The following is a 20,391-nucleotide window of genomic DNA, read 5'->3' as shown; positions in this document are numbered from 1 at the left end:
CCTCCCTAACCCGGACGACGCTAGGCTAATTGTGCGTCGCCCCACGGACCCAGAGGCCTGTGGTGTGTAGTTGATACAAAGAGAGAGAAAGAACTAATTAAGGAGGAGCAAAAGAGAGAGAGAGAGCTATACAGTTGTTATTATTACTTTCACTTACTTAGCAAATGCAGCTAGCTAGTTTAGCTTACTCAAACACCTGGCTCAAACAAAGGGATGCTATGTTAGCTAGCTGGCTATGGCTACCCAACACTGGAACTCTTCCAAGTCAAGGTACAGCTTTTGGTTTTATTCATTTATTGCCACCGGGGCCCGCCGGTATAACTGCTAAACTGCTTGCTGTACACAGTACTGCATGATTGTAGAGGGTTCACTAACACATTAGTTCTAGTAGCTATGTTGACTATGACGTTAATATGGTGACAATGATATAGGCTGTGTGTAGCGTTTAGCGGTTATGGCATGAAGGTTTGGCTTGGAAAGGTTTCTTCGCCTGGTCACAGACAGCTGAAGTCCACAAGCGGGAAAAGGTGAGAGGAGGAGAGAGTGTAGATGCGAGAAAAATGTGTATAGACAATGAGAGAAGTGATGGTGGTGTTTAAACGTGGCGGCTAGTTCTGTGTTTGCGTGTGATCCTGTTGAAAAACCTTTCTCAAATGGAAGCAAACGGAACGGAACGGGGATAAACCTACTTGAATTTGTCGCATAGAAACTCTCGTTTGTAGCTGTTGGACTAAGTTACACCCCAGATCATCTAGATGCAGGCAAGAGTGTGCAATGCGGTATTAAAATGCGTCACTATCTGTCATCTTGGTTACTCAAATTTCTCTCAACCTGTGTACCTACGATGTAAACGTTCAAATCAAATCAAATTGTATTGGTCACATACACATGATTAGCAGATGTTATTGCGGGTGTAGCAAAATGCTTGTGCTTCTAGCTCTGACAGTGCAGTAATATCGAACAAGTAATATCTAACAAATTACACAACATATGCCCAAAACACACAAATCTAAGTAGGAATAATTTAAGACTACATAAACTCAGCAAAAAAAGAAAAGTCCCTTTTTCAGGACCTTGTCTTTCAAAGATAATTTGTAAAATAAAAATAACTTAACAGATCTTTATTGTAAAGGGTTTAAACATTGTTTCCCATGCTTGTTCAATGAACCAAAACCATTAATGAATATGCGCCTGTGGAAAGGTCATTAAGACACTAACGTCTTACAGACGGTAGGCAATTAAGGTTACAGTTATGAAAATTTAGGACACTAAAGAGGCCTTTCTACTGACTCTGAAAAACACCAAAAGAAAGATGCCCAGGGTCCCTGCTCATCTGCGTGAACGTGCCTTAGGCATGCTGCAAGGAGGCATGAGGACTGCAGATGTGGTCAGGGCAATAAATTGCAATGTCCGTACTGTGAGATGCATAAGACAGCGCTATATGGAGACAGGACGGACAGCTGAACATCCTCGCAGTGGCAGACCGCGTGTAACAACACCTGCACAGGATCGGTAAATCCAAACATTACAACTGCCCAAGTTATACCAGGAACGCACAATCCCTCCATCAGTGCTCAAAATGTCTGCAATAGGCTGAGAGAGGCTTTACTGAGGGCTTGTAGGCCTGTTGTAAGGCAGGTCCTCACCAGACATCACTGGCATCACGTCGCCTACGGACACAAACCCACCGTCGCTGGACCAGACAGGACTGGCAAAAAGTGCTCTTCACTGACGAGTCAAGGTTTTGTCTCAACAGGGGTGATGGTCGGATTCGCGTTTATAGTCGAAGGAATGAGCGTTACACCGAGGCCTGTACTCTGGACCGGGATTGATTTGGAGGTTGAGGGACCGTCATGGTCTGGGGCGGTGTGTCACAGCATCATCGGACTGAGCTTGTTGTCATTGCAGGCAATCTCAACGCTGTGTGTTAAAGGGAAGACATCCTCCCTCACGTGGTACCCTTCCTGCAGGATCATCCTGACATGACCCTCCAGCATGACAATGCCACCAGCCATACTGATTGTTCTGTGCGTGATTTCCTGCAAGAAAAGAATGTCAGTGTTCTGCCATGGCCAGCGAAGAGCCCGGAGGAATGTCAGTGTTCTGCCATGGCCAGCGAAGAGCCCGGATCTCAATCCCATTGAGCACGTCTGGGACATGTTGGATCAGAGGGTGAGGGCTAGGGCCATTCCTCCCAGAAATGTCCGGGAACTTGCAGGTGCCTTGGTGGAAGAGTGGGGTAACATCTCACAACAATAACTGGCAAATCTGGTGCAGTTCATGAAGAGGAGATGCACTGCAGTACTAATGCAGCTGGTGGCCACACCAGATACCGACTGTTTTGATTTTGACCCCCCCCTTTGTTCAGGGACACATTATTACATTTCTGTTAGTCACATGTCTGTGGACCTTGTTCAGTTTATGTCTCAGTTGTTGAATCTTGTTATGTTCATTCAAACATTTACACATGTTACGTTTGCTAAAAATACACGCAGTTGACAGTGGGAGGATGTTTCTTTTTTATGCTGAGTTTACATATGAATGAGTGATGTCAGAGCGGAACGGACTAAGATACAGTAGAATAGTATAGAAAAACACCATATATATATATACAGTGCCTTGCGAAAGTATTCGGCCCCCTTGAACTTTGCGACCTTTTGCCACATTTCAGGCTTCAAACATAAAGATATAACACTGTATTTTCTTTGTGAAGAATCAACAACAATTGGGAGACAATCGTGAAGTGGAACGACATTTATTGGATATTTAAAACTTTTTTAACAAATCAAAAACTGAAAAATTGGGCGTGCAAAATTATTCAGCCCCCTTAAGTTAATACTTTGTAGCGCCACCTTTTGCTGCGATTACAGCTGTAAGTCGCTTGGGGTATGTCTCTATCAGTTTTGCACATTGAGAGACTGACATTTTTTCCCATTCCTCCTTGCAAAACAGCTCGAGCACAGTGAGGTTGGATGGAGAGCATTTGTGAACAGCAGTTTTCAGTTCTTTCCACAGATTCTCGATTGGATTCAGGTCTGAACTTTGACTTGGCCATTCTAACACCTGGATATGTTTATTTTTGAACCATTCCATTGTAGATTTTGCTTCATGTTTTGAATCATTGTCTTGTTGGAAGACAAATCTCCGTCCCAGTCTCAGGTCTTTTGCAGACTCCATCAGGTTTTCTTCCAGAATGGTCCTGTATTTGGCTCCATCCATCTCCCCATCAATTTTAACCATCTTCCCTGTCCCTGCTGAAGAAAAACAGGCCCAAACCATGATGCTGCCACCACCATGTTTGACAGTGGGGATGGTGTGTTCAGGGTGATGAGCTGTGTTGCTTTTACACCAAACACAACATTTTGCATTGTTGCCAAAAGGTTCAATTTTGGTTTCATCTGACCAGAGCACCTTCTTCCACATGTTTGGTGTGTCTCCCAGGTGGCTTGTGGCAAACTTTAAATGACACTTTTTATGGATATCTTTAAGAAATGGCTTTCTTCTTGCCACTCTTCCATAAAGGCCAGATTTGTGCAATATACGACTGATTGTTGTCCTATGGACAGAGTCTCCCACCTCAGCTGTAGATCTCTGCAGTTCATCCAGAGTAATCATGGGCCTCTTGGCTGCATCTCTGATCAGTCTTCTCCTTGTATGAGCTGAAAGTTTAGAGGGACGGGCAGGTCTTGGTAGATTTGCAGTGGTCTGATACTCCTTCCATTTCCATATTATTGCTTGCACAGTGCTCCTTGGGATGTTTAAAGCTTGGGAAATCTTTTTGTATCCAAATCCGGCTTTAAACTTCTTCACAAAAGTATCTCGGACCTGCCTGGTGTGTTCCTTGTTCTTCATGATGCTCTCTGCGCTTTTAACGGACCTCTGAGACTATCACAGTGCAGGTGCATTTATACGGAGACTTGATTACACACAGGTGGATTGTATTTATCATCATTAGTCATTTAGGTCAACATTGGATCATTCAGAGATCCTCACTGAACTTCTGGAGAGAGTTTGCTGCACTAAAAGTGCAGGGGGCTGAATAATAATTTTGCATGCCCAATTTATCAGTTTTTGATTTGTTAAAAAAGTTTCAAATATCCAATAAATGTTGTTCCACTTCATGTGTCCCACTTGTTGTTGATTCTTCTCAAAAAAATACAGTTTTATATCTTTATGTTTGAAGCCTGAAATGTGGCAAAAGGTCGCAAAGTTCAAGGGGGCCGAATACTTTCGCAAGGCACTGTATGAGACGAGTAATGCCAGATATGTAAACATGATTAAAATGACTTGTCTTCCATTCCTTAAAGTGGCCAGTGATTCCTAGTCTATGCCTATAGGCAGCAGCCTCTAATGTGCTAGTGATGGTTGTTTAACAGTCTGATGGCCTTGAGAGACAAGCTGTTATTCAGTCTCTCAGTCCCAGCTTTGATGCACCTGTACTGACCTCACCTTCTGGATGATAGCAGGGTGAACAGCCAGTGGCTCAGGTGGTTGATGTCCTTGAGGATATGTTTGGCCTCCCTGTGACATCGTGTGCTGTAGGTGTCCTGGAGTGCCACCCTTTGGAAAGCCTTGTGGTTGTGGACGGCGCAGTTGCCGTACCAGGCGGTGATACAGCCCGACAGGATGCTTTCAATTGTGTATCTGTAAAAATTTGTAAGGGTTTTAGGTGACAAGCCAAATTTCTTTAGCCTCCTGAGGTTGAAGAGGCTCTGTTGCGCAATCTTCACCACACTGTCTGTGTGGGTGGTCCATTTCAGTTTGTCAATGATGTGTACGCCAAAGAACATGAAGTTTTCCACCTTCTCCACTGCGGTCCCATCGATGTAGATAGGAGGGTGCACCCTCTGCTGTTCCTGAAGTTCAAGATCATCTTCCTTGTTTTGTTGACGTTGAGTGAGAGGTTATTTTCCAGGCACCACACTCCCAGGGCTCTCAACTCCTCCCTGTAGACTGTCTCGTCATCGTTGGTATTCAAGCCTACTGCTGTTGTGTCGTCTGCAAACTTGATGATTGAGTTGGTGGTGTGCTGGGCCACGCATTCATGGGTGAACAGGGAGTACAGGAGGGGGCTGAGCACGCACCCTTGTGGAGCCCCAGTATTGAGGATCAGCGGAGTGGAGGTGATGTTTCCTACCTTCACCACCTGGGGGCGGCCCATCAGTCAGTCCAGGACCCAGTTTCACGGGGCGGGGTTCAGACCCAGGGCCTTGAGCTTAATGATGAGCTTGATGTGGGCCCACATCAACTTTCATTCGTAGGCTAGGTTGTAGCAGCAACATGATGGGTATCGGGAAAATGTGAGCATCATGTAATAGCCTAAACCTATCGCTGTTACATTGAGCTGGGTGAATGGAATATGAATGACAGTCATCCAATATGCTGTAATATGTAATAGACCCTGCTCATTAAAACCACTGGTGCTGATGTTTTATCAATGTGGAAAACTGATTGGATTTGAAAAAATGTAATCAACGTAGGGAAATTTCGTCTATTTTTTACAAAACTTAAAACCTAAATCCAACGACATGGTGATATTTTCTGTTGATTTGACGTTGAATTCACGTTAGTTGACAACTGTACCAAATGTAAATCAAAACTAGACGTTGAACTGACATCTGCGCCCAGTGGGTTGAGTGAAGAAGGATTCGTTGGAGGATGTGGTATCTGTCTGGGTGCCAGCATACCCCCCGGGCTAACACATGCCCAAGTGGCTCTAATCCCGCCACCCGCTCCACCCATCTGCAGCGTGCCGCCATGGCTAGCCCCCACTAGGCCCAAGGGAGAGTAGCGTGTACTGTATGCTGTGATGGAGGGATGATAACATGCTAATTGAGAGATGTGGATAGAATCTTGTTTGCTGTCACAGTCCCAATTACCTCCTCTATAGCGGTGGAGATTGAATTGACACACATTTGAGAGCAGCATAGAGGGCTGGAGACTGACAGGAACAAGAGGCTGTCAGCCCACATCAAGCTGTTCCCTCTGCTCTTACACAGGGGTCTGCATGATAAAATAACCTGGCATGGCAAAGAGAAAGTGAAAGCAGATAGATGGAGAAGAGTGAAAGTGCAGAGGATACATAAGACATAGAAAGCTACAGTACTACTGCTGTGCTGTTTGTGCAGTGGATCTCATTAATGAATCAAACTCGCTGATGTTTTACTCAGTGAAGGGGATGCACTGTAGAAGTCTGATGTCACCCTAATGCTGTCCTTTCCCTGGGTCTCCCTCCCCTCTGTGAACGGGAGGTTGAGAGTGTCTGATGCCAAATGGTCTGCTGTGATGGAGCTGAATGACTAAGCTCGACCACAAGAAGCCCTGTGCAGTACAGTACCGGGTGTGTCACACGGAGCAGTCAGAGTGGAACAGGAGGTTGCCCTAGATAACAGAGGTTTGTAGGGTAGGGCACATGAATAATGCAGTCACTATGGAGCTCCTCTGGCTGAGAGTGCAGATGCTCCTCTCTCTCTCTCTCTCTCTCTCTCTCTCTCTCTCTCTCTCTCTCTCTCTCTCTCTCTCTCTCTCTCTCTCTCTCTCTCTCTCTCTCTCTCTCTCTCTCTCTCTCTTCTGTCTCCTGTCTTACCCCCAGCGAGCCAGGAGGAAGAGTACAGGGGGGGTTGAGAGGAAGAAGGGAGATAGAGGAACAAAGTTAGGGGCATTATGTCATGAAAGGACATGTTCGTTTGTGAATGTCTTACATGTAGCATGAAAGGCTCTGTCCAGTTCCACATGCGTTTTGACGGTATAGTGAAAAAAAGCTGTAATAACACTGCCTTTAATGAATCAAAAATACAGAATTCCCCCCTACGGTGTTGCCCACAAGTTCTACTCTTATTATACAAGACAAAGCTTTAATCTAGTCCTTTGCTGGTTACTTTTTTCACCCTTCATTATCACTTCTTGGGAAGTAAATTGCCTGTACATGCCCACTCCCTCCCTCATACCAAGTCTCTAATGAGCCTGTCTCCTCCTGAATGGACGTCTTATTGTTTAACTGAACCTCCAAAGTCTCTCATCCATGGCAAAGCCATTCAATACATCACGCCGTCTCCTGCTGGGCCCTTTAGTCTGCACCTCAATCACAACTGTAATGCAGCAACCACGACAGACCACAGCCCACTCACACACTGCTCTCAGGGGCCACATACAGTAAACATGCAGTAACGCAAACCCACATATAGACGAGCACAAATGCATATGCGCAAGCACACACACGGATGCAAATGTAAAAGTACACCTATATACAATCACAGGGACAAACATATTCATATGTAGACCCTAATACACACATGGACAAAACAGTTGGACGGTACATAAAGGAGTACATAAACGGTTCTACATGTGTATTTCTTTGCGTTTATGCGTGTTGTGCATGGCGCCACAATAGAGGACCATGACTTTGATTAACTAATTAGCTGTCGTACTAAGACCAAATAGAAACTATTAACCCCAGCTATTACCTTGGCCTCTTTGCAAAGTATTTAATTTCCCTGTGGACCAGAGTCGGGGGCCAAGGGCCCTGTTGAATCGGCTCAATACAGCCCAGGTGGGCAGGTCACCTATTAAATCCATACAAACTAATTTAGCTCTTTAATGAAGCTCTGATTGACTTTGCAGGCTAACACATGTCTGACTCTCTGCCTCTACAAACACAGCAAGTCAGCAAGTCTGGAAAAAGAAGCACAAGACCAAAAGTATTCTGGTCTGTATAACTGTACCTTTGTCCTCCGGATACCAATAGCTACTTCATTAATTCAAGATATCCTCTTCCCTTTATAATATGACTCTGTTTTCACCAAGATAAATGGAATGCTAATCGATAACTGAATAATACCATATGAGATGAACCAATAGAGATAGAAGAAGGGATAAAGTCATCGTCTGCCCTGGGGTTAGCCGTCCGATTGTCATGGCAGAAGGCACTGCACTGCTGCAGGACTCAGAGAGAGAGAGAAGGCAGGCTCCTCTAAATACACTGATAGATGGCTGAGGCACTGGGGCAGTGGTGCTGTCAGCCTTATATCGTTAAACAAGCCTTCTCAGAGAACACAGCCGCAATGAACTTCCAGCTGCAGCTAGCTACATCCACGCTAATATCACTCACGGATATAGCCTAACACTTTATGTGAAATGAGAGGGCGGGGCGGTGGGGAGAGGTTCACAGTCTCACGGGGAAGAGACGCTTTAAGACAGAAGAGGATAGGGAAACAGGGACTAAGAAAATGAAAAAACATAATCTTGGAAAACATGTTTTCCTTTTTACGTAGATCAAAAACTATCAATGACCCTAGGGTAATTTCTAGTGTAGGTTACATCCCAGCTAGTGATGATAAAGGAGTGGACCAACACAATACACAACACGACAAGTTACCATGCTAGTTCACACCATACGCAGCCAACCCTATGCTAACCAACTGTAAGAAGGTGCAGCAGAGCTCATAAAGGGTTTTGCATGGTCCAATTAACACCAGATGCTAGCCTTTAGCCAACTTACTTGAACAAAGTCATGCACATCTCTCCAAGGAGTTACCATGGTCCAGTTAGCACCAGATGCTAGCCCCTTAGCTCATTCTCTCTGGCCAAGAAAATATGCAAAAAAAGTGTGATGGTCCACACTCAAAAAGATGTTGCATAAAACTTAACTTAAAACATGCTGCAAATGTGTTCCGGGGACATGCCCAATCAGGCATGTGCACAGATATGAGTCAACCTGTGCCTCCCACTCTCCAAGTACCCTTTTGGGTGGTGTTATAATTATTCTTGCTTTATTAAGATTTGTCGTTGTTGTTCTGAACCCATTGCCTGCAAGTCGTCCTGACATCATCAAGTTCAGCACCCTCCAGCCCATCCAGTGGTTGCACCTGTTGGTCTGTCCTGAACAGAGCTTGCGGGTGCCAGGTTGCGTCTTTTTGAGATTGCACACGCCCGGTGTCAAAACATCATGGCTTGAGATGCGATTAGCACTCGAGGGTGTTTAGCTAGCTACGTAGTTTAAATATCAATAGTACTGCCCACAGCAGCAAAACATTTGATTATCACTTGATAACACTTGGTTTACATTCTCATCAGGAAGACAGAGAGGAGCGGCTGCATCAATGACCCTCGCTCCACACTAACTCCATCCCTTCCGCAAATCAAATCTAATCAAATGGTATTGGGCACATACACGTGGCTAGCAGGTGTGAATGCGAGGGTGGCGAAATGCTTGTGCTTCTAGTTCCGACAGTGCAGTAATATCTAACAAGTAATCTAACAATTCCCCAACAACTACCTAATAAACACAAATCAAAGTTTATTTGTCACGTGCGCCGAATCCAACGGGTGTAGACCTTACAGTGAAATGCTTACTTACAGGCTCCAACTAATGGTGCGAGAAAAAAAAAGGTGTGTGTGTGTGTGTGTGGTGTAGGTAAGTAAAGAAATAAAACAACAGTAAAAAGACATTTGAAAAAAGAGTAGCAAGGCTATATACAGACATATGTTAGTCAGGCTTATTGAGGTAGTGTGTACATGTAGGTATCGTTAAAGTGACTGCATATATGATGAACAGACAGTAGCAGAAGCGTAAAAAGAGGGGTGGGCGGGTGGTGGGACACAATGCAGACAGCCCGGTTAGCCAATGTGCGGGAGCACTGGTTGGTCGGGGCAAATTTAGGTAGTATGTACATGAATGTATAGTTAAAGTGACTATGCATATAAGATAAACAGAGAGTAGCAGCAGCGTAAAAGAGGAGATGGGGGGGGCACACAATGCAAATAGTCCGGGTAACCATTTGGTTACTTGTTCAGGAGTCTTATGACTTGGGGGCAAAAACTGTTGAGAAGCTTTTTTGTCCTAGACTTGGCATTCTGGGACCGCTTGCCATGCGGTAGTAGAGAGAACAGTCTATGACTGGGGTGGCTGGGGTCTTTGACAATGTTCAGGGCCTTCCTCTGACACCGCCTGGTGTAGAGGTCCTGGATGGCAGGCAGCTTTGCCCCAGTGATGTACTGGGCCGTACGCACTACCCTCTGAAGTGTCTTGTGGTCGAGAGGCCGAGCAATTGCCGTACCAGGCAGTGATGCAACCGGTCAGGATGCTCTTGATGTTGCAGCTGTAGAACCTTTTGAGGATCTCAGGACCAATGCCAAATCTTTTTAGTTTCCTGAGGGGGAATAGGCTTTGTCGTGCCCTCTTCACGACTGTCTTGGTGTGTTTGGACCAATCTAGTTTGTTGTTGATGTGGACACCAATGAATTTGAAGCTCTCAACCTGCTCCACTACAGCCCCGTTGATGAGAAAGGGGACGTGCTCACTGCTCCTTTTCCTGTAGTCCACAATCATCTCCTTAGAAATCTAAAGGGGTGAATGAGAATATGTACATATGAGTACATGGATGAGCGATGGCCGAGTGTCATAGGTCAAGGTGCAGTAAATGGTATAAAATACAGTATATACTGTACATGTGAGATGAGTAATTTAAGATATGTGAACATTATTAAAGTGGCATTGTTTAAAGTGACTAGTGATCCATTTATTAAAGTGTCCAGTGATTGGGTCTCAATGAAGGCAGCAGCCTCTCTGTGTTAGTGATTGCTGTTTAACAGTCCGATGGCCTTGAGATAAAATCTTATTTTCAATCTCTCGGTCCCTGTACTGACCTCGCCTTCTGGATGATAGCGGTGTGAACAGCCAGTGGCTCGGGTGGTTGATGTCCTCTATGATCTTTTTTGCCTTCCTGTGACATCGGGTGCTGTAGGTGTCATGGAAGGTAGGTAGTTTGCCCCCGGTGATGCGTTGTGCAGACGGCACCATCCTCTGGAGAGCCTTGCGGTTGAGGGCGGAGCAGCTGCCATACCAGGCGGTGATACAGCCCAACAGGATGCTCTCAATTGTGCATCTGTAAAAGTTTGTCAGGGTTTTGGGTGACAAACCAAATTTCTTGAGCCTCCTGAGGTTGAAGAGGCGTTGTTGCGCCTTCTTCACCACACTGTCTGTGTGGGTGGACCATTTCAGTTTGTCAGTGATCTGTACACCGAGGACCTTGAAGCTTTCCACCTTCTCAACCGAGGTTAAGACGATGTAGATAGAGGGGTGCACTTTCCTTTCCTGAAGTCCACGATCATCTCCATTGTTTTGTTGACGTTGAGTGAGAGGTCGGCAGCAGCCACACAGGTAGTCTAGACCAGCTAACCACCATATACTAAAATATCCACACAAAACACTAGCCAGCCAGCCATACATCACAAGTTAGAATATTATGAAGTTATTATTTAAGGGCATTGACGATAAATCACACGCTAGCTAACTAGCAGATTTACATAAATCATCAACATCAATGATCAGCTGATACCTCACCTTCTTTTCCTAAAGTCAATCATGTTTGTGATGAGTGAGTGTGTTGTTGCAGAAATAAATAGTCCAATGCTCAACAATGTTAAAATACTCACTACAGAGGCAGTTGGTATGATGTGGATTTTGAGATAAGACTTATGAAAGTCTTTGTTTTTTTCTCCACTTTTCTCAGTTTCAGCACCTTGCCCCTAAAAGGTCTGTGCATGGCCCTGTGCCCAAACCACCTCTGCCTCCGTTTCACCTAACTTTTCAAGTACGCACGCACGCACGCACGCACGCACGCACGCACGCACGCACGCACGCACGCACACACACACACACACACACACACACACACACACACACACACACACACACACACACACACACACACACACACACACACACACACACACACACACACACACCCTTACAATCACTCCCAGATTGTTACAGTCTGATTGTTGCTTTATAGCTATTGTAAACCCACAGTGCTGACTGTACAGGCGGGTCCCTTCCATCCCATTGTCATTTAATCATCATAAAAAGATGAGTTGAGATAGAGCGTTCCATCATTTCTTACCCACACACCTCTTAGTCTCTCAGGAACTTTATTTTAAGCAAATGTATTCTTATGCATCACTATATTTTCTTCTGCACTGTGCTTGTACTGGAGATGTTGCTTCCCTTATCAAAGGTACAGTACACATGGATGAAAATAAGGTACACTACACACTCCCAATGTTAAACTAGCTAAACTCACTTCTTCCTAGTGTGGTATACTGTGCAAAGACCCCTCTATCACTGGTTTGTATCCCAGCTCTTAAGCGGGTGGCTAGCCCACACAGTGACAGCATTGCCATGGACGACCAGGTCCTCTGACATTTGAAACTGTCAGGAAGTGCAAGGTGGCCAAGCCGAGTTCACTCTCAACTTTGACCTCGATTCTCAACACAAGCTTGACACATGCTTGACAGTTGGGAGGCGGAAGGGGACTAGTATATGAGAGGGGTGTCTGTTGACTGGCTGTGGCCTTTCTCCACGCTCAGGCCACCCTGTCCTCTCACAGGACATGTCCCCACACCTTCCCGGGACACACAGGGAGACATGGCATGGGGCTGGGGCCAGCAGGTCTGGAGATGTCAGTGTGAGAAACTGGGACCTATGATTAATGAGAGCTGGCTGGGTGCCAAATACCCATACATACATTCTTCCTAGCGGCACTGCTACTGTCCAACCACAACCATAATCTCACCATATCACTTATCACAAGTGTGCTGAATGATTATTGATCAAACCACTAACTCAGCACCACACTCTAATATAGTACTGCATGATCTACCAACGCAATCAAATCAAATCAAATCTTATTTGTCACATGCGCCGAATACAACAGGTGTAGTAGATCTTACAGTGAAATGCTGACTTACAAGCCCTTAACCAACAATGCAGTTTTAAGAAAGAAAGGTGTTAAGAAAGTATTTACAAAAATAAACTGAAGTCAAAAAATAAATAACAAAAAATAAATATGAAAATAGAAAAATAACAAATATTAGAGAGTAATGAGGCTATATACAGGGGGTAGCGGTCAGAGTCAATGTGGAGGCTCTACACAGGGGGTAGCGGTCAGAGTCAATGTGGAGGCTATATACAGGGGGTAGCGGTCAGAGTCAATGTGGAGGCTATACACAGGGGGTAGCGGTCAGAGTCAATGTGGAGGCTATATACAGGGGGTAGCGGTCAGAGTCAATGTGGAGGCTATATACAGGGGGTAGTGGTCAGAGTCAATGTGGAGGCTCTACACAGGGGGTAGCGGTCAGAGTCAATGTGGAGGCTCTACACAGGGGGTAGCGGTCAGAGTCAATGTGGAGGCTATATACAGGGGGTAGCGGTCAGAGTCAATGTGGAGGCTATATACAGGGGGTAGCGGTCAGAGTCAATGTGGAGGCTATATACAGGGGGTAGCGGTCAGAGTCAATGTGGAGGCTATATACAGGGGGTAGCGGTCAGAGTCAATGTGGAGGCTATATACAGGGGGTAGCGGTCAGAGTCAATGTGGAGGCTATATACAGGGGGTAGCGGTCAGAGTCAATGTGGAGGCTATATACAGGGGGTAGCGGTCAGAGTCAATGTGGAGGCTCTACACAGGGGGTAGCGGTCAGAGTCAATGTGGAGGCTCTACACAGGGGGTAGCGGTCAGAGTCAATGTGGAGGCTATATACAGGGGGTAGCGGTCAGAGTCAATGTGGAGGCTATATACAGGGGGTAGCGGTCAGAGTCAATGTGGAGGCTCTACACAGGGGGTAGCGGTCAGAGTCAATGTGGAGGCTATATACAGGGGGTAGCGGTCAGAGTCAATGTGGAGGCTATATACAGGGGGTAGCGGTCAGAGTCAATGTGGAGGCTATATACAGGGGGTAGCGGTCAGAGTCAATGTGGAGGCTATATACAGGGGGTAGCGGTATGGGTGCAATAATTGAATAACATGTATGTTTTAATTTATTTTGCGATGCGAGCGCACGCGACACGAGCGTTGTGTTCAGCATGTTAGTCCACTCTATCCATACACACCATCACACTATGCAATATTGTACGTTGTGTGCAAGCCAAAACATCTGACCACTCCAGGCGTTTATCCTAACCGTCTGTCTGTCTGGCTATCTGTCTGGGACGATGAGGATTTATTGATTGATGTTTGTCTGTCTGTCTGGCTACTCTTCTAATAGCCAGAGGAGCGTACAGACAGAGGGGAGGGGGTGAGTGGGTGGGGGGTCTGTTTGTGAATTATTTATACCAATCAACACCCCCCCCCTCCTCTCTCAACACATCATCATTAATGTGATTCAGTCACTTATTATAGCTACTCCTAATCCCATCAGCAGCCAGTCACTCCCATTAGAGCTGTCTGCGGGGGGTTGGGGGTCAGAGGGGTGTTTGTGGGGGTTAAAACGCTATAACTGAAATAGAGTTCAGCTGAAGTGTTGGCTGGGAGGTTGCATGTCTGGGTGTTGCTGACATCGAAAGCAGGTGATGATTGTTATTCAAATCATCTCTGGCTGTTCTGACAAAACAGCAGGAGCTTGCCGACACCGTACCGACACTGTGTAACAGTGGCAGAAACACCCTATGTCCTCTTCAGACCTGATCCACCTGTCCTCGAGGCACAACAAGACTAAAGCTGTGTCTCAGGTGGCACAGGAAATAACACCTCATGGTAAACACTGCTCTTTAGTCAACAACTCAAAAAGTCTCAATTAAATAGTACTATTTCATCTATGTTCCCATTAACCAACAAGAATGCATGAGAGCCCCAGGAGGGATCGCTTCGAGCAGTTTCACACCCAGAGACATAACTCTCTGATTAGCATCTCAATTAGAGCTTCCTCACTATGTGCAACTCAGAGAAGGGAGTGTGTATTTAACTTAAGTACAATTGATGTCTAATGGGACTTGTGTAATGGCATTTAGAGTTAAGGCCAGGGCAATGATTCAGAGACTTGAAAAAGGGTGTTAAAAACAATATCAGAACTGGGAAAAGGCCGGGCAAAGGTAAAGTCTGACGTTTTTGCCGTCTCTAACACAATTGCATGAAATGCCAAACACTCTTAGAGGTAAAAGTGCCTGGAAGAACCTTTAGTGCTGCCACACCGGCGGAACCTTTCCAGTTGAAAAAGGTTCCTCGAGTAACCCCTATTGTGAAGGTTCAAATTGGAACCTTTTTGTGATGGGCGTAGTTCAAATTGGAGGTGTGGCCTAACAGATTAGAGGTGTGGCTTTCAGATACTGTAGTTATTTTTAGTCATAAATGTAATTTCTGTTCATGTTACGTTTGTTCCTTGAATATTTATGCATATTACATATTCTAATATAATATGAATAACATTGCTGATTACGCACAGTAATAAAGTGGTAACTATTCTAACTTTGGGATTTGCATTGGCTTCTGAGGAACTCATACACCTATGTTAGCCTCACTGAAACTACGAAACTGTCAGTGTTCAACCTTAATATGTGACGACAATAAAACAAAACCTATTAACAGGAATGGCATTTACTCTAACGGGTGGCCAAAAAAATGTATATCTTAAAGCCACGCCCCTCCTAAGCCATGCCTCCACTTCAGTGTTCCTCCAGGAACCCATTGCAACATTGAACCATTAAAGGTTCTTCCAAGAACCCCTCAACTAACCGAAGGTGCAAATTTGAACCATTGACTAGCAATAGTTCATTGATGAACTCTAGGGGTTCCTTGAGGATCTCCAGGGTTCCTATTCTCCTACAGCACACTAATCCAAAATGATTTAAAATATGTTCTACATGTGAATTAATCCACAATATATCATCTATTATTTTTTAAACAACAATAAAAATGGCAAGCCAGCACATCCCCCTCCTACTCACACACACTGCCCTTCCACCACACACTCTTCCCTCCCACCACACACTTCACACTCTCACACACAGCTGTCTAGTTGGAGAACTGATGTGTGTGTCTCAGATATCCTGCGGCTCTTCACCCATAATCCTTTCCCAGGACAGCAGGGCAGTATTGATTACAAACCAGGCAGAGGAAACAGCAGGAGGAGGAGGAGAAGAGTACAGGGGAATAAAGGATAGAAGGAGGAAAGTGAGTGATATGGGAAGGGAGTTGGGAAGGAGGGGGTTGGGAAGGAGGAGAGGGTGGGGGAGAGAGGAGATGAGGTGCATAAGGAGACACAGAGTTCTCCGGTTTCGTCTTCATCCAGCAGCTGTTGGGTTTGAGTGAGAGGGTTGTCTCCCGGGCTCATGCCAAACACAAATCCACCAGCGTCAAAACTGGACCATACCTCTATAACTCTGCTCCACAACTGACCCCAGGGCCAGTGCCATTTCTAGGCATAAGCAACATAAGTGGCTGCTTAGGGCCCCGTGGCCACTAGGGGGCCCCAACCCCCAATATGTTTTTTAGGGGGTCAGTCGGGGTCTCAACTTGCTGTTAGTTAGGATAGTAGAATAGACAATGTATCATTTCGATATTTGGTTGTGCATCAGCAGTTTTCCTTTTGTTATGTCAGTCACTGACAGTCGCTCAGTTATCCCATATCAGCTAACATTTTATAGATGACTAGGTAAGTTAGTCTAGCCAGCAATCTAAACCTTGTAGTAATCATGGCTGAATTACTGACCGAGCACCCAAGGCCTAGAGGCCCTGACCTCCAGGGGCCCCCTTTGTATTTGTTCGTCACTCACTCAGATATCATATGAACATGGCATAAGTCATGGCAAAATGTGTAGAATTGCAGGAAATGTGTTTTAAAACTGCTAAATGTTTTGTCCATCCCTTGGCAAATCTCTCTTAGGGCCCCTAAAAAGCTAGAAACGGTCCTGCCCAGGGCACAGACAGCAAGACAGATGCCTGATGACAGATTTAAGGGAGGACATAATGGAGGGAACCCACCCTCTCTCCTCACCTCTCCTCTCACCCCAGGGAGGAAAGTGTACACCACACTGAAGTCATCGGGTCATACTTTCCCTTAAGACCCCCACTTAAAAACACACTGCAAACCCCCGGTCTATAATGTATGTGAATGTAAATATGTATGTAGATATGGTTGTAGCACAAAACTGTAATTACATACCATTCTTATTTTCATATATTTCCATTGTTTCTCAGGCGTTTGCTTTGAGTGATCAGAATGTGTGTGCTGTGTGGTATGTTAATGTTGAGGAATCAGTTCAGTTTAACACATAATGGCGATGTGAATAGCCCAGAGCTCTTGTTTCCTACACAGGGAAAGTGTTGGCTGGGTGCAGGAAGAACGGAGGAAGGAGAGAATAACTTGGGTGAAATCCTGCTCTCACTGCCTGGAGCAATGTTCAGCTCTACCCACGCATCGCTCACAAAGGTCACTCAAACAGGTCTTTTTAACTATGTACACACACAAACACACACACCCACGAATGGAGGATTGCACACACATGCACGGTGCACACAAGAACACACGCAAAGAGGAATACAGAAGATGGAAGGCACACAAACATGCGCCCACAAGGATCAGTCAAATAGGTCAGGTCAAGTTACACAGATGATGACAGCCACACATTTTACATGTGGGCTCAGTCCCCATCCCTCAACAGAGATGTATGCTCCTTCCGTAGAACACCCTAACCTCTATCCCCTACATACATATAGTCACCTCCAAAGCACTGGAAAATTCAACACATCATTTAACATCAACCCCTCCCACCTCAGAGACCACATTAACTTCCCAGCGAGGGGCAGAGGAAGTACACAACGTCAAATGCAAATAAAATAACAATCTAGAGACTTCAACAATTTATCCTGATTTTTTCATTCAGTCTCTTAGGACCCCAGTAATGGCCATCAATAAATCAATCTGCTGTCACACTCTTAAGACCTATAGGGACCACTATATAGAGAGCCGATTGGTCTAGAAACACATGCACGCTCAAACGTATGAATACACACACACACACACACACGCATTTCATTATTCAACACAGCATTATTCTCTGCAATTATTCTCTATAATTATGATTCTACATAACTTGAAGTTATGACCGTAATATTGCCACCCATAAAACATGTAAATGTGTTACTAATATCATTTTTATGGCCATATCTTTGAGTTTGCAATAACAGCATCATTAACACATACACAAAGGCAACACAGCTAGGCCAATGGGGCCTATCTCTCCAACTTCATGGCACTCATCCATAAAATAGATAGTTGTGGGTGGGACTTACATGCTACTTCTAATGATGCGTTTCTGCTCACTGCCTCCCCCAGGTAGTTACGGGCCACACACACGTAGCTGCCGTCGTCTGGCTTGCTGCGTCGGCCGTGGACGATACGTAGGAAGAAGAGGGAGCCGCTGGGCAGCAGCATGCGGTGGGAACGGGGGTTGTCCCGGTCCGTCTCCACACGCTCCCCGTCCTTGTACCACTCCACCGTGGGGGCAGGACGCCCCTCCGCCTTGCAGTTGAGGGTGGCTGGCTCCCCCTTGGACACAATGAGGTCAGAGGGGTGCTCCACTATCCGGGGAGGGGAGTCATCCTGACGAAGACGAGATCCTGAGAGGAGAGTAGAGGAGAGAAAATGATTTGCTACACATACGACCACATAAGATAATATGTTCAGTAATACCACCTGACAATATCGATAAAGCTGGATTGATGATTGTCTGAGAAAAAAAGCCTATAAATGAGAGCCAGGCCCTGACAGGGAGCACGCACACCATGTCACCACAAAACACAAGCCTGAATATCCACACTGACAGACAGGAGCCAGGGAGTGATTATCGCTAATTAGCTTTTTAATTTACACACTCTGTCAAAGGCTCTGTTCCTCTTAGATGCCGCTGGGCGGTGAGTGGGTAAAGGTTTTTTATTGTTTTGGTGTTCGGTAGGGGTTTTTCGGCTATTTCGAGCACACACATATTTTACTCGAGGCAAGTCGAAGTTTGGTAGCTGAAGTCTACACCCTTGCGTTCGGTGATTGGTCAACAGTACTACTCCAAGGAGAGGGAACTATGAACGGGATGCTTCAATGAAGTGTTTGTTGTTATTCAACTAGCTTTCATTTAAAAAAATTCACTTGACAAATACTGCACCAAACATTTTAGTAGGATGTAAAATTGCACGACTAAGACCTCTGCAAAAATGTCAAAAGGATTTCCAGATTTCTTGATTTATCTTAGATTCCTTCAGACTATTTTGAGGAAGTGCATACTGGCTATGTTGTTGCTACGGCATCTCAAGAGGGACAAACAGTAATATTGTCGCTTTTATATCATTTCTCAAGCGACAGTCTTTTAAGGGAGCATGCGAGGCACATACGTCCACTTCGCCTAGCCGAGTTCTGCTAGGAGCAAACCGAAACTAATATGCGAGCGCTTTTAGAGTGTTGATTGTGAGTAGAGGTCGACCGATTAATTGGGATGGCCGATTAATTTTGGCCGATTTCAAGTTTTCATGACAAATCTGTAATCTGCATTTTTGGACACCGATTATGGCCGATTACATTGCACTCCACGAGGAGACTGCGTGGCAGGCTGACTACCTGTTACGCGAGTGCAGCAAGGAGCCTAAACTTATTTTATAAAACACAATCAATCTTAACATAATCACTAGTTAACTACATGGTTGATGATATTACTAGTTTATCTAACTTGTCCTGCGTTGCATATAATCAATGTGGTGCCTGTTAATTTATCATCGAATCACAGCCTATTTTGCCAAACGGGTGATGATTTAACAAGGACATTCGCAAAAAAAGCTCTGTCATTGCGCCAATGTGTACCTAACCATAAACATCAATGCCTTTCTTAAAATCAATATACAAGTATATATTTTTAAACCTGCATATTTAGTTAATATTGCCTGCTAACATAATGTATTTTAACTAGGGAAATTTTCTCACTTCTCTTGCGTTCTGGGCAAGCAGAGTCAGGGTATATGTAGCAGTATGGACTGTCTGGCTCGTTGCGAACTGTTTGAAGACCATTTCTTCCTAACAAAGACAGTAATTAATTTGTCAGAATTATACATAATTATGACATAACATTGAAGATTATGCAATGTAACAGCAATATTTAGACTTAGGGATGCCACCCATTAGGGGCGGCAGGGTAGCCTAGTGGTTAGCGCATTGGACTAGTAACCGAAAGGTTGCAATCCCCGAGCTGGCAAGGTACAAATCTGTCGTTCTGCCCCTGAACAGGCAGTTAACCCACTGTTTCTAGGCCGTCATTGAAAGTAAGAATTTGTTCTTAAACGACCTGCCTAGTTAAATAAAGGTACATTTAAATTAGATCAAATACGGAACAGTTCCGTATTTCACTGAAAGAATAAATGTTTTGTTTTCGAAATGATCGTTTCCGGATTTGACCATAATAAGGACCTTATATTTCTGTGTGTTATTATATTATAATTAAGTCTATGATTTGATATTTGATAGAGCAGTCTGACTGAGCAGTGGTAGTTAGCAGCAGGCTCCTAGGCATTCATTCAAACAGCACTTTCCTGCATTTGCAAGCAGCTCTTCGCTGTGCTTCAACCATTGCTCTGTTTA

The 20,391-nt window shown here is 45.0% G+C and overlaps 1 protein-coding gene across 8 annotated transcripts in view; it reads right to left on the bottom strand.

Moving 5' to 3' along the window:
- The window catches only part of LOC124008291 (roundabout homolog 2-like), a 203,116-nt gene that overhangs the window by 99,997 nt on the left and 82,728 nt on the right, over positions 1 to 20,391 (bottom strand). For all 8 annotated transcript variants that reach the window (XM_046319451.1, XM_046319458.1, XM_046319475.1 and 5 more), the window contains exon 2: positions 18,066 to 18,392. In XM_046319451.1, coding sequence (XP_046175407.1) covers positions 18,066 to 18,392 — 327 coding nt within the window. The remainder of the gene's footprint in view (positions 1 to 18,065; positions 18,393 to 20,391) is intronic.

Source organism: Oncorhynchus gorbuscha, linkage group LG02 (genome assembly GCF_021184085.1).
Source record: "Oncorhynchus gorbuscha isolate QuinsamMale2020 ecotype Even-year linkage group LG02, OgorEven_v1.0, whole genome shotgun sequence".
Classification (NCBI taxonomy): domain Eukaryota; kingdom Metazoa; phylum Chordata; class Actinopteri; order Salmoniformes; family Salmonidae; genus Oncorhynchus; species Oncorhynchus gorbuscha.
Note: the sequence above shows the minus strand (reverse complement) of the source record. Positions and strands in the feature narration are given on the sequence as shown.